The sequence below is a fragment of the Seriola aureovittata genome, chromosome 20 (genome assembly GCF_021018895.1).
Source record: "Seriola aureovittata isolate HTS-2021-v1 ecotype China chromosome 20, ASM2101889v1, whole genome shotgun sequence".
NCBI classification, from domain to species: domain Eukaryota; kingdom Metazoa; phylum Chordata; class Actinopteri; order Carangiformes; family Carangidae; genus Seriola; species Seriola aureovittata.
Window position 1 is genome coordinate 4,274,366 of NC_079383.1, and position 14,580 is coordinate 4,288,945.

General features: G+C 44.6%; 1 protein-coding gene across 3 annotated transcripts in view; it reads left to right on the forward strand.

Annotated features, from left to right (window-relative positions):
* Positions 1-14,580, forward strand: part of mpp7a (MAGUK p55 scaffold protein 7a) — a 138,518-nt gene that overhangs the window by 101,533 nt on the left and 22,405 nt on the right. The window contains exons 12-15 of one of the 3 annotated variants that reach the window (XM_056364129.1): positions 5,216-5,236; positions 5,350-5,364; positions 6,149-6,181; positions 13,989-14,159. In XM_056364129.1, the coding sequence (XP_056220104.1) occupies positions 5,216-5,236; positions 5,350-5,364; positions 6,149-6,181; positions 13,989-14,159 (240 nt within the window). The remainder of the gene's footprint in view (positions 1-5,215; positions 5,237-5,349; positions 5,365-6,148; positions 6,182-13,988; positions 14,160-14,580) is intronic. The other 2 variants (XM_056364130.1, XM_056364131.1) reach the window with 2 other exon arrangements.

Here is a 14,580-nt window from a genome sequence, read left to right on the forward strand (position 1 = left end):
AAAGATTCCCTGACATGCAGTCTGAAAATGACAAAGAAATTAGTTGTTATTTACAAACAGCTGCCAAACAACAATTTGGTTTGTATATGGTGAGCTACAGTGCGTGAACTGAGGGCCATCCAGCTGGCATCATGACTGCCTGTGCCTGCCTGGAGGAGGAAGACATGTTGCCAGTGTCTGCTGTGAGTCTTGCAGAAAGTGTGGGCCAGCTCACCTCCAACACACACACACACACACACACACAGACACACACAGACACACACACATACAAGTCTTCAGATCACTTTATTTGATTTTTGCAAAATAGTGTTCTTCAGTGAAAACTCTTCTAGTGCAGCTTCAATACCAAAGTAACAACAGATCATTTGTCTGTCATAGACTTTGCTACAAGTCACCTCACTCATGTACACTTCTCAGCAGTTACCTTTATGTCCCTCCATGCAATATCTCATCTGCAAAACCCGTTTGCAAAAGCATCTCTTCTTCTCTCCTGCCAACACACCTTCCCTCTGCAAATCTTACTCACCTCCTCTTCATCTCTCTTCCTGCTTGTCAATCAAACAGACATCTTGATGGTGACATCCACTTGTTCAGACCTAAAGAGTACATATGTCCTCATCTGCATTTCCGAAACATATGAACCCTCAGAAAAATACACGACACTTGTACTTGGCTTTATAGGCCTGCTCTGGTCTCACAATGACCCCATTGAACCAAAACCTAGTTCTTATTGGCCATATTTTTCACTGTAGATTACCACTTTGAGACAGACATGTCCATTTGACTACTTGTTTCCCTCGACATGGCGGTGAGCCCTTAATGTAACGTGACTCTTTCAATATGTAGCTCTGAAAAAACCAACAGAGCTACGCTGACCACCTCTAAACTTAGCATTAGTCTCTTTTACCTCAGTTTCAAGCTCTCGGTTGAATTATGGATGTTGTCATTTCCTGGTTATGTTCAACCGCATACTGGCATACATGGTGCAGGATGGCCAAAAATAGCCTGCTAAATAGTTTTAGACAGACAGTGCTGCACTGTTTCCTTGCAATTTAATTTTAATGGCACAGTTCCTTTTGTGAGTTATGGGATTTTTAACCCCCACCTCCACCCACCCCCCATGCACAGTGGGCAGGTGTAAAAATGTAGTAGAGTCCACTGCAGCCCCTATGAAAGGAATATAAGTCTCCTTTTGAGCTGCAGCAAGACTTTCCTCTGAATGTCATACATGCTGTAAGGATTAGTTGTATGTGCAGCAGTAGGAGGAAGTCCCCTGACACGGCCCTCTCTGTTCTGAGGAATGATAACAGTTCACTCTATGTTCTTGCAGAACGCATTTCCCAGTGGTCAACATAAAAAAAACAAACTTAGGGAAAAAATGTTGGATCTAGTTTGTGAATAAACTTGAAAGGCGTAAAAGAAAGTCCAAACTGAAAAGAGGGGCTGCAGGAAAAAGGATTTTTGATGGACTGAGTGATGAGTAGATGGAGAGAGAAGCAGTCGAGGGGTCGCGTTCGGTAGCAGATGTGGTCCTGTGGAGCGGCGGTGGTTGAGTCAAGATGGAAGTAGACAAAGTTTGGATCCTGGCCCCATACAGGCTGGCTCAGCTGGGCCCCGGGACCATAAACTACAACCTAATTGAAGGATACCGTGGAGACCCCACTGTTACCTAGCGGAGAAAAGAGGTGGTGATTGAGGAGGGGGTCCCTTTCTTTCTCTCTCTCTCTTTCCAGCCCGGGAGCTCCGTCGGCTGGAACAATATTGGTCTTGGCGAGGGGCTACGGCAAGCAATGCCTAACCGTGTCCATTTACGCCTAACATTTGCAAGATATAAATAATCCCTTTCCTGACTGTTGCTCTCGCCGCTTTCGTGGATGCATTCCTCAGTTATGAAACTGATGTTTAAAGTGCCATTACTTTCACTGTCTAAGCCAATTATTAATCGGCTGCCGGTTAGATAAGCTATTTTACCTCTGTACAGGTCATCCTGGCATAGCGGCCTCTTCCCTCTTTACCCCCCACCTCCCTCCCATCGATGCCTGGCTCTCCTCCAGCTTCCCCATCTGCTCTCTCTGAACATCCTGACGGCTCTCTGGGCTTTCTTACAGCATGTCTGTTCCTGTGTCTGACATGCAAACCTCTCCACTGTCTGATTGTTTGGTTTGGTTTGCAGTCTGCCAAACACGTGGACACACTTATCGCTCACCTTGGGGTCTTTCTACGTCTCTCTCCATGCATTATAGCGCATTCCCATTTACTCTCGCTCCCTCGCTCTCCAGTCAGGGACTGAACCATTTCGAAATGGCGCCCAAGATTGGTCTTAAGTGGCCCTGAACCTGGCCCTGTGTTCAATTTATCCATCCATTTCATTTTTCAACTTAAACACTTACAGACACAGGAGTAGATTTAGAAGCACAGTGGGTGCAGGAGAAAAGTTCCACTTTATTCTCAAAGGTTGGGGCCAGATAACCCCACAGAGACCACCCTTAAGGTTTTATAGACCGAGTCATCTTCTCCCTCCACATTAACCGCCTGCATATTGGTTCATTGTCATTATCCCAATGCTGAGTTACTCATAACATTTTGTGATATTTAAAGTCAAGCCTTTTAATGCAGACCAGCTCTGCTGTCTATTATTCACTTCCTTATCCTGACTTTGAATAATCAGCACTGCATTTAAAGGCCAAAAAGATGAATGACAAAGATCTCATCCTGTGTCATCTGGAAAATTCCACTGGTCTCATGTTGGTTGTTTAAAAAAGAAGAGAGATATACAGAGAGCAAAAGAGAAAGTGACAGCGTCCAGTTTTTTCAAGGAGAAGGCCATCTGTACGCTGGCTGCTTGTGAGGGTGACATCAGCTCATAACTCAGGGCCATTTACAGAGCGATGACTGGGGGTCATTCCTTTGTCTCTTCCTCCAGTGTAAGGAGATAGCTGAAAGATTTTCTAGCAGCCGTGCAGCACTGACTCACTGCTGGATGGTTGACTGTGCCAGGTATAACCCACGAAGCTCCAAAGCTAAGTGTAGCCCAGTAGTATCCAGTAAAGTAAAGGTACCTGAATCTCTATTTTACAGTGATGAGTACGAGGTCATCCCAATCCATTAAAACAAGATCCAAACCTGAATTCTGCTTTAACAAACGGTACATCCACTCATCTTTCTCTCTTTACCATCCGTCATTTCCCCGTCTTTCCAGCTCTACCCTCATCTCACCCTCTCTGTCATCCTCTGTGGTAAATCTTTGGTATGTGGGCGATATATGATATACCCCTAAGCGTGCGTCTCTATTTGGGGGGTGGGGGGGACTCTGCCATGAAGCATCCAGTATGGCTGGTTAGCTGACTGCCGGTAGACTGGTCGACTGCACTGGTGTCTGCGAGAGTTGGCAGCCTCAGTCCGGGCAGCCGTTGCTCCCAGTAAATAACAGGCTTGGCTGCCACCGTCGCTGCAGGCCTGGCCGTCCACATGCACTCGCACCAGATCATGACTTCAGCTCATTCTCACGGCTTCACTTCTCAGAAAGGCAAAAGGACGAGGTTTTCCTTCCAACATTAAAGCGCTGTGAGATAGACATTGTCCTGTCGATTTACATTCTGCAGCGTTATCGCAGGGTGTTTCATTAGACTGGGAATGTGGGTGTACAAGTCCATTAAGCCATGTGAACCATTCCTGTGGCAGATAGGCACCAGATGAAAGCCTTCCAGAGTGTAATAAGGGCCGCACTTGGAAGGATTTTAGATAGCTTTATCACTGTCATATTGTGTGTGTTGTTTCCTCTTTCAAGTCGCCCCCCCCCCCCTCCAAATACCTTTGTGGTTTAGGTGCTGGTTCAACTTAAAATGTCACGTTACAACAGGAGGAGGGCAACATCAGTAGGAACATTGCCGTGAACACTAACATGTGAAACAAGATGTCAGATAAAGGCGGACGCGTTTGTCTGCACACTTCAAAACAATCACCGCTCGCAGGCCAGACATTTCTAGCACGAAACAACCTCTGCAGTGATTGGTCCTGACTGCTGTTTTGGCTAGTCATTAACTCCGACTGTGATGCAACATCTCCCCGAGCTGCAGTGCGCTCTGGGAAATGAACGCAGGGCTACGAGACGAGCCCTCATACTGTGTTAGATGGTGTCATGTATGTTTTGATTTAACCCTGTTTGGCCGAAATGGGAACACGTGAAGGGGAGGAAGCATCTATAAGTGCCTCCAAATGTTAACGCCATCTTGAAACACACACATGCACACACACACACACACACACACACACACACACACACACACACACACACACACACACACACACACACACACACACACACACACACACACACACACACAGATCCTACCTCAACTACCATTTTGAAACCATCATGTTGTAGCTGTTTGGATGGCATTCTTAAACATCTGGAGTCATTTCAAAAGCTTTCTTGAATTTGAGTGTACTGCACTCCTGTGAAATGCATTCCCCTTTAGGTCACTTTAATATTTTGGTCTGAATTATCGAGCTATATATCAATATTTAGTAGCCTGTTGGAGTTTTTGAATCTAAATATGTTTCTCTCTGTGAAGTCTCACCAGATGCACCACAGACATGCACCACAGACATTGTCTCACTAGGTAACTGGATATAATTGTGTTGTATCAAAAGTAGAAATATTCATTTAGTAGAATACTAAAGTTAATTCTCGTAGTACAGTTTAAAAAAAAAAAAAAAAAAACTAACTCAAGGTCCTCCTCCAAAGCCTTTCATGGTCTTCATCAGGAGATATTTGCTCAGTTTTTTGTCACAAGATGACGATCTCCCTCCAAATTTCCTTACCAACAACTGAGCTCTCCACTCTGTGATGAAGACTGGGAGATGTGGCTGAAACCTCAAGTAATGGGCCCTTGAGTTATTTTGAATGTAGTCGTTTTACCTGTAGAGACAATAGGAATACCTATAGAGTGATTGATTGTAATCGTGTTGTAGTGAAGTTGAGCATTTTTTCACAATTACAAAATGAAATAGAGCCAAGAGCTATTTCAGTTTTGTACGACAAATGACTCAACTAGTATCAAGATTTTAACAGAGTACTCACAGTATTGTTTACTAGTGTATCTTATGTAATACACAGACACAAAGCAACATGGTAATAGTTCAGTTGAGGATGTTTCACATAAATAGTTGAGATCTTAACTCTTCTTTTTGTCTTTTGTTTTGCTTTTCTAAGACGATGTGGCGGTAGAGTTTGGTAGGTTCTCTCTTCTTTTTCTCTCATCTCGTCCCTCAACTTACTTTTATATAATCCAACATTTTCTCTTAACTGTGACTCATTTCCATCCCTCGCTTCTATTGCATTCACAGCTGAGGAGATCGAAGGTACTACTTGTCTCACATCTCCCACTGGATAGGGCTTTTACTGATGCCTGATAGCATTTCAATACACAAACAAAACAGTAAAACCCTTGGTGACCAGTCCCCCTCCATTATCCTTGTGTGTAATGAAAGGTCTACCTCTCACCTCTGCTCTCCATCCTTCCTGTTTTCATTTGGCCTGTCTTCCCATGTCAAAGCTAATCGCTCTTAAGGGGAAACATCAGATGTCACGTTCAATTTCTCCTCTAAAGACTGGAGAGTGTGCAGGTTATTGGCTCGTGCATTGTACGAAAGCTTCATCTCTCTCCAGCTTACTTGTCATTTTCATTAGAGTGGACATCGTCTGGAGAATCATCCCTTTTACATGTGCACCTCCAGTAATCTTGCACCTGCCGAACTAACTCATAATAATAAATTATTCATAAAAGCCATCCAGGGCGATGGCCAGTGATGTAGTGGAGTGTAAACCCAAATTCAGTTTATGCAGATTTTTATTTGAAGTTATCCATTTTTTTTTTTATCCACATAGTTGTCATTTGTGTCATAGAGATCATCAGAGGTCATAGTTAACCTCTTTTCTTTTTACCACTACATCAGTGGCTATCAATCTGGACATAATTAACTCAAACTAGCTGAGTACTAATTAACTGTACCTGTATGTTATTTCTCATGTACTTCTTGGGTGGAGGGGTCGGTGCCTGTTGCTGTCATGTCTGACTGTTCTCTTTAACATGATGTTGTGCCTCTATTCTGGCTTCTTCTTCTTTCTTTCTTTTCTCATCACCAGAGGATGCTGACAATAATAGCGGACTCCACCTAGGTGAGAGATGTTGTCTTCTTCTCTTTCTTTTTCTCCTCATCTTTTCCTACGCCCTCCTGGTGTTACTGTTTCACCGACGCATAAACAGTGACGACAGGGACAAAGACTGTGTTATATTTCCATGTGTCCCTTCCATTAATGTTTCCTGGACTCTTCTGCCCTTTCCTTCACAGATGAACATTTATTGTCTGTGCCATGTTACACAGAAATAATTTCTCTGCTTCTTATAAAGTACTTGACATGTTCTTCTGAATCCCAGAGTGTTTTTGGTACAACTGATTCAACTTGGACTCCTGTGTAAAAACACAAAGAGTAATTTTGTAGTGGAACACTAGCCTACATTGTGCTATTTCTGCTCTTTTGCTGACAGCATATGTGTACTGGCAGATCCTGTCATGGATTTGCAGAATGTAGTAGTTATCCTGTTGTGCCTCTGCTGTGGGTCTGAGGACATCTTTGAGAATGGTTCTGGATGGATTTGGGTTAAAAGGACGGCTTGTTTTCCACGCTTTGTTCTGGAGGTCCGGCCGAGGCCCGGTCTCGTTGATGTGGTCGCAGTCAGACTTAATGACAATTACCGTGGCCCGCTTTGGTTCAGCAGCGCTTTCCAGAGAGCTGCTTCCAATTCTCTGTCTTGTACAGAAAATGTTCCCCATCATGTTTTTATTACCACTGTCATTTTCCCGACAAATCATAAGGTATCGTCCTTCTGGAGGACCACAGGCCATCTTAACTGGCTCATAGACAAATCCTCTGTTTGTCCATCTCTCTTTCTGTATCTTTCTCTCCCATTCGGTCTATATTCAGATGTTGAGGTCAAGGGGTGAACTCGCCTCAGAACTCTCTTTGCACACTACACACATTTAGACTCCAGATTTCACGGGATATCCAGTGCACATGAGTTTATAAATACGAAGTTTGAGCCATGTCTGCCAAGCTCAATCAGGGTCACTTCCCGAGGCCGAACTACGCCAAACACCAGTCCGTTTTTTCCATTCCTTCCTGTCCCCTTCAGGCTTGCCCTCACCGTCACCCTGCCTCCCCTGTTAGGTCAATGACCTCAGCCTCTCCTCTTCCTCCTCGGTACCCAAACAACATCCAGCACTCTAGCGGGTTAGCAGCCTTTTTGGACTCCAGCAGCCTAGAATGAGGTTTAAGTGAAATGAGAGAACCTCAGGAGGAGGAGAAGAAAAAAAACTGTGAGTTATAATAACATCTTCTCTATGAGAGTACTTGCTGCATGGCTTTTCTGCCTGTTGGATGTGGTTGTATGATTTAAAGTTGGCCCGTCCCTAAAAGTTTGAAATCCTAGAACTTACAGATGCTTTTGCAATGCTACTGAGGTTGCATGGGGAAATAGAGGAGGCGGTGGGAGGGGGTAGGCAGTTGTTGTCCTTAGTTTTTGGTTTGTTTTCCCTTCATGCCTCTCTCAGTGATGCAACGTCTGTAAGGTCCATTGCCAAAAGCGATCCTCGAGCACTACTCGGGGGCGAGCAGATTCCTGTGCTCAGATGTTACTTGATTTTACAGCCAGCAGACTAGAGAATGAAACTTAGTAGGAGGCAAACTGTGTCCCATGATGCCTTCTTATCAAACCTCTCTAGAAAACAGTTTTCATTTCTTCATTTACGACCAAAGAATTAAAGAGTAGTTTTGACACCCAGGGTGATAGATATTTGTTATTCCATTCAAATCCATTCACCTGCAGCACTATCACAATCCCAGAAGTCACACGCTGAACATCCAGAGAGAAAGACAGTAGATGGATAGATGGATGGAGGGCAAGCAAGAAGCTCCAAATCAGTTAAAGCTGAACAAAGAGGGGCTGGGAAATCCATCAGCCTCTCACGATCCAATTAGATCCACGTTCTGGAAAAAATGGAAAAGTGTCACAAACTGAAATCAAAAACACTGCGTTTAAAAAATGGAAGCTCCAGGTTCAGTAGTTGTGGATGTGCAGGAGCCAATACATTGGGATTAGTGAGTTTTTCCTCCAATCCGGGTTCAGACAGAGAGGAACCTTGCTTTATAAGATGATATGCATTTTAATGGATACAGTTAACACAGGTCTATGCACTGGCTTAACAGGTGAGCTTTTATCAGCTTTAGCAACCAACCGTTGTAGTTGTTTAAAGAGTTGGAAAAGAGAGGTGGAATTTCCTCACTGTGGCTTTGTTGTAGAGCATCTTCTCCGTCTGAACATCAGACTGATGAGACAAACAGGAAAGCAGGCATTTAGCCTCATTACTTTTGGCACTCACCGGCCCCTTTTGGCATGTTGATAGTGGCTTCAAGGACTCCAGTAGAAGCAGAGGAACTTGTGTGTGCGTGCAGTGTTTTTTTTTTTTTTTTTTTTTTTTTTGCCAACACATAAGGCATCAGGCATCGTTTTGAGACGAGACATTCCTGAGCCCAAAGAGCTGTGGGATAAGACGGAGGGGAAAAACAAATAGCACTCTACACAAATGGACCTCTTGCAGCCAAAGGTCTAGAGCGCTATTTCACCGTATAAGCCAGTAACACTTGGGTTAGGTGCCACTTTCCAAATGCTTTGTGCGACGGCCATGGAAAATACTCCCTGAATGTGTTCCCCCCAGATAACACTAATGAGTTCACCACTGTGGACTGCTACACGTACATATTTCAAATGTCACACCAACAAACCTAGAGAAGTGAAGCACATCAGCTGACTGAAACCCAGCTAAAACTAGCTCTGTCCAAAGGCTGGAATAAGTGCTCTATATGTACGCTACTGCCGGAAACATTTAGACTCTTTATACAATCAAATATCCAAGATCAGCCACGGAGTCCACTTTACTACTGTAGCATAATCATTTTCACAGATGCCTTTTAGCAGTTGTGTGGAGGGAGCATCTGAAGGACACACACATGTCCACATCCTTCTTTTCACTTGCTGTCCTTTTTACATCCTCCTCTCATCTCCTCTCCAGATTCCTCTCCCACCTCCTCTCCTCTCCTCCCCTCTCATCTCCTGCTCCTTCTCCTCTCCTTTCCTTATTCCTCTCCAACTTCCTCTCCTCTCCTCTTGATTCTTTCCTCTCCTGGTTCCATTTCTCCTCTCCTTTCGTCTCTTCTCTTCCCCTCTCCTAGCTCCTTTCACAATTCCTCTCCTCGAGACCTTCTTGAATCCTCCGGAGGCCTTTTACAGTACAGTACTTTGAACCGCAGTTGCATGGCCCAACTTCTGCCTTTACAATAATCAGAAATCTCCAGAAATCCAAGCATGTTTGGCCTTGATAGTCCAGCATGCTTCCTTGTATTATGCAAGCACAGCAAGTTGGTGATAAATCAAGCAGAGCGCTCCGTCTGTCTACCCCAGGCCTTTGTATTTTTGTCATTATGAGCAGCAACGCTTCTCTTCCTTTTATTCACTGTAGGGGTAATAATGGCTGACAGTGTGGAAAGCGTCCTCCACCTCCCTAACTCCCTACCATGAGCTTTCCTCATCCCTTCCAACCAAGCCAGTAATGGGCACGCATAATGAGGCCGAGAGAGCCGGTAATGCTTCCCACATTTGGTGCCCACGAATGGGACTTAGTGTTACAGCGTTAAACCGCAGCGTGCGGCATCGAGCCGAGGGCGTAATACTCACTTAATCCCCAGCTGCCATGCCTGGTTAATTCCATAGATATCGTCTCCATTAGTCCTGAGGAGGGAGGGCCCCAGCTGGGAGGGCCGGGATGGCTCTGCAGCTGTCAGCACGGTCTCCTCTGGTTGGGCCGCGGGCCCCTAGACAGTGGCCCTCACTGCACCGGGGCCTCGCAACAGGTGGTTTGACTAATCCTGCAGCTTCCCCGCACTTTCCGCACAAAATAAAGTTTGATTGGAGGGAAAACGGCAGTTATTTTTTATTCCTCTCTGTGTTGTCATCTCAGTGATCGCCTACGCGTGACGTCTGGAAGACCTGATGCTTGTATTGTTCTCAGGCTTCTCCTCTTTCAGACAACCACTGGCAAATGAACGACCTGAGTCTTTTTGAGTCATCTGTTATTTTTTTTATGAACATTTGTCTTACTGTACTCTACTTTTTTTTTCTTTTACAGTTGTAGCCATTTCTTTTACAGATGTGGGGTCGTAGTAATTCACAGGATGTTAGTGTCCGAGTGGGCAGTTTGTATTCACAGTTTGCAGAGGCCTCCGGGCGCTTTCTTTACGCACACGCTGAATTTCCTACGTGGCTGTAAGATATTATCACACTGGAAAATGGGCTTGCAGGACTGCTGGCGACTTCCAAGCAATTGTGTGTGTGAGTCTGTGTGTGTGTGTGTGTGTGTGTGTGTGTGTGTGTGTGTCACAGCTTGTGTTTACACTGTGTTAAATATGCTCATCTTTTTTTTTTTCCTCCTCTTTTTTCATGTTTCTGTTTCACTGAAATGAATCAAAGTGTCTGTATGTGTTTGTGAGCAGAGAGAGAGATTGAGAGAAAATGTGTGTGTGTGTGTGTGTGTGTGTGTGTGTGTGTGTGTGTGTGTGTGTGTGTGTGTGTGTGTGTGTGTGTGTGCGTACAAGCACATACAAGTTTTCGGTTGCAGTTCTGGCAATTACCCAGTCACGGCCTGGTGCACACCATTATGAGGTGCGTGTGTGTGAGAGAGATTTAAGCAAGGAAACTTTAACTCCAAATTCCTGGACACTCAGCGCTCCTTTGCAGAAAAACACTCCAAGACACTGCCACTACTCAGCTCTCATTCCAGGGAAATTCAAAACAGAGCTATTGTCAACAAATTAGATTTTGACCTGTCAAACCATTAGAAGAGGTACTGGATCTCGGTACCACAAGTATCATACATTCCTTTTCTACTTGTAACCCTCATGCTTGGATCATCCTGTGACAAACATGTTGGTGTTCCAACATAACTGAGGCTTTTCATGACAAACAGGCAGGCTTTCTTCATTCAAACAAGACGGGAATCATTCCTTAATTCTGGATCAAATTAATTTCCATCCCCACTGTCAAACTAAGTCTCCATTGGTGCTGAAGAGGAGATTGGGGGGGGGGGTTTGGTGAGGGATGGGTTGCTGCCCGCTGATACAGGAGGCTTTTATTTATTTTCATTTAGATTTATTTATTTGGAAGATGCTTTTATCCAGAACGACTCACAAGTCACTAAAGCTTCAGTGCAGCAGGAGACTACATATACAGTACTACATGTAATAAAGTGCAAAGAGATCAGATGAAGTGCACTGAAAAGAAGTGCATAGGAAGTGCTAGTTAGGCCTGGAACACACTGGATGCGTGGCGTGTGCCACGGCTGCGTCACATGATTAACGGATTCGGCGTCTAGCAGAAACAGACAGAGAAAAGACCTGATGATGTCATATCCACATCATACCAGCAATATAACATAAAACTGACACCTTCCACTATAGTTGTCTACGTTTTTAAAGCAGAAGACCGTTTGAGCAAAGATGCAGAAAATTTCAGAGATCAAAATGGTGAAAGAATTTTGACTGTAGCCCAAGCCGTTTTTCAGGAAACATTATTATAGTGCCACCTTTCGGACAATTAGTTTCACTTTTAGTCCCTGAGAAGTGGGTGATATTTGCAACCATTCGCTGCTGGGACCCCTAATGAAAAGAAATCCGACACTACAATAAGCTTGAAACTCTATGCAGACAGATAGAGCTGGCAGTGGCAGAGACGCAGCCGGTGTGAACACACACAAACGTGCGAGCTGCAGAAAATCAGCAATGCAGCCACCACGCACATGCAACGCAGGCAGTGTGTTCCCCGCCATTAGACCTGTTAAGGTGTTAGAGGTGTTGGGAGAGGAGGAGCTCTCGGAAGAGATGAGAGATGAGACTTAAAGAGATTCTTGAAGATAGAGAGGGACGTCCCTGCTCTGATAGCATTCCACATTGGCTACCATCCTTTCCATCATTTGGATCGCACTCTCCGGGAGGGTTTAAGTGAATTTGAGGGATACTAGATTACTGAGGAACCGAAGCTCTGTGCACCTGCTCTACAGTACAGTGTGGAAAGTAGCAGAGAGAGCTTTTGGTCTGAGCCAATGAGAAGGCAGCTTGTCAGACTCCCAAGACAGATAGAATTAATGACTTTCATAGTATTACTTAAAGCCCAATTAGCCAGCAGTGTGTTTATATCATGATAAATGTCTGACCACTGTGGGTCGTTGGTTGTTGAACTTTCAGAAAATTGACGTCTCGCTTTCAGTGGAATAGCATTAACATTATACTCTCACTGTTTATTGTAATGATGTCAACCCCTGTGGATATTGGTTACAGTTTGATATCTTTACAGGAGAAATGAGTGGCGTATGCTTTCCACTGTGTGGCAGAGGGTAATACTCCCCCGGGGTGGGGGGGTGCTGAATGAGTAGATTAACCACAGGAGGAATGGCACAGACAACGTAAGCCGCAGCTTGCCCACAGTGGAACAAAGTCTGCCCTCAATGTTCAATGTAACACTATATTCGGCGCTCGGGCACGTGTGTACACTCATACATATACACAAGTCCATGCAAAAACATTATTATTGTGCTCCAGTGACTTACAGTGTGTTTCATTTGTAACTCATCACAGGCCCGTTGCTCCGTCCCTTATTAAGGGACTGTTTGGAAAAGAACAAGCTGAGAAGAATGCAGACTCTCTCTCTTTGCTGCATGTCTGCACAGCCCCGCAGTGGTTTAAAAATGTTGTGGAAAGTATTAAGGGGAGGCGGTTATCAGGAGTTCTGTCAGCTCTTGATTCTCCTCTCAGTCCATAATTTTCATGCTGCCTTAATCTCACTCTGGCATCTTGCGTCGAATTTTTGAGTTCATTAATTACCGATTAAGTGAAATAATGAAGAAAGAAAGCTGAAAATAACCATGACCCAGCGCAGAAATAGGATATTACACATCCTGGGTTCTGGAGATTTACCTCTTCTTTTAGTTTCAACCAACATCTGTCATAGATATGAAACTGTAGTCCTCAAATTAGGGGTAAATTCCTCCTTTTGATACTGTTGTAGATCATCAGATCCAGGCGTGTGCGCTCTCCGTTGGTATGTCGGTATGTTAAGAAGCCAGTCCGAGGACACGGCACACACCATAAACCAATCGGAGATGACAGCTGTTGTAAAGTGTCCCGTACACATGAGGAAACCGTTCTCTACACTAAATGACACACACATACAGTATATAGTCCTGGCACATACTGTACATACCCTACCACTATCTAAAATTGCGATGTGAATGAAGTGCAAATCATAGCCTGACAGTGATGTGAACAACCATTAACCAACCACCTTACATGATAAGAACTTCTACTTTCTTCTGAACAGAAATCTGACTGCAGAAACCACGAGGATGAATCCTTCCCACCTTTATTAAAACTGCAACATACTGTAGCTGTTAGTCCTGCAGCCTCACCACAGTCCTCAGGAGATACAGTATGTGCACGTACAAAAGAAGAAAAAAAACATCTATTACATGTCACCAGGGGAAAATATGAATAAAGTGTTTGAGCGTGATATCCAGGGAAACTGTTTGGCTGAGCGTTAGGCGGTACTTCTTTCACCTACAGCAAAGATAGCTGTCATAAAACTGAGCTGCACAATACAATATTAGGTATTGGACATCGAGCTGCTTGGAGGTGTTTGCCAAGACGCTGAAACGACCATAAATCGAATTGCACAGCTGCAGGCTTATGTGTACGTACAGTCGCGATGGAAATCACACACCCTCATAGACACACGTGCTGACACAAACTTTTTTGTGTGTGTGTATCTCGTAGATTAATGTGTTTCTTTCCGTCTCCTCTGTCGTTTCATCATGACCTCCAGCTGGGTTCAGGAGAAGCTTCCGTCTCAGCAGGAGAGACAAGAAGACCAACAAGTCCATGTACGAGTGTAAGAAGAGCGAAATGTATGACATGGCTGACGTTCCCACGTACGAGGAGGTCACCCCATACCGCAGGCAGAGCGGGGGTAAACACCGGCTGGTGGTCCTAGTAGGTGAGTAGAGAGCAGAACTTACCTCACCCTTTGTTTTTTGAGTTTCAGCCGCCTCTGTTTCTGTGAAACCTGGCACTGAAGAGACCATAGATTTTAATAAAGATTCTCACCTTCCAGCATGGTGACAGATACAGATCACAGAAACGGCTCTGTGACTCAGAGCTCTGCCGCTCCAGAAGCCCCAGGTGGCCCGGCCTTGCCCTCCCATGACCCCCATCCCAGAAATGAGCTTCCCAACGCGGGGACTCTCTCACAATCATCCTGGACCTCTTTAGTTCAGACTTTTTAGCACTGGATGGAATCGAAGGAGCAGACCTCATATTAATCAGTCAGTTTTAATACTTTCATTTACGGCACCTCACTTTCAATGTCCTTTCAATTTTTCAAGCTGATGGAATTGTTAACACTCGCCTGAGGAGCG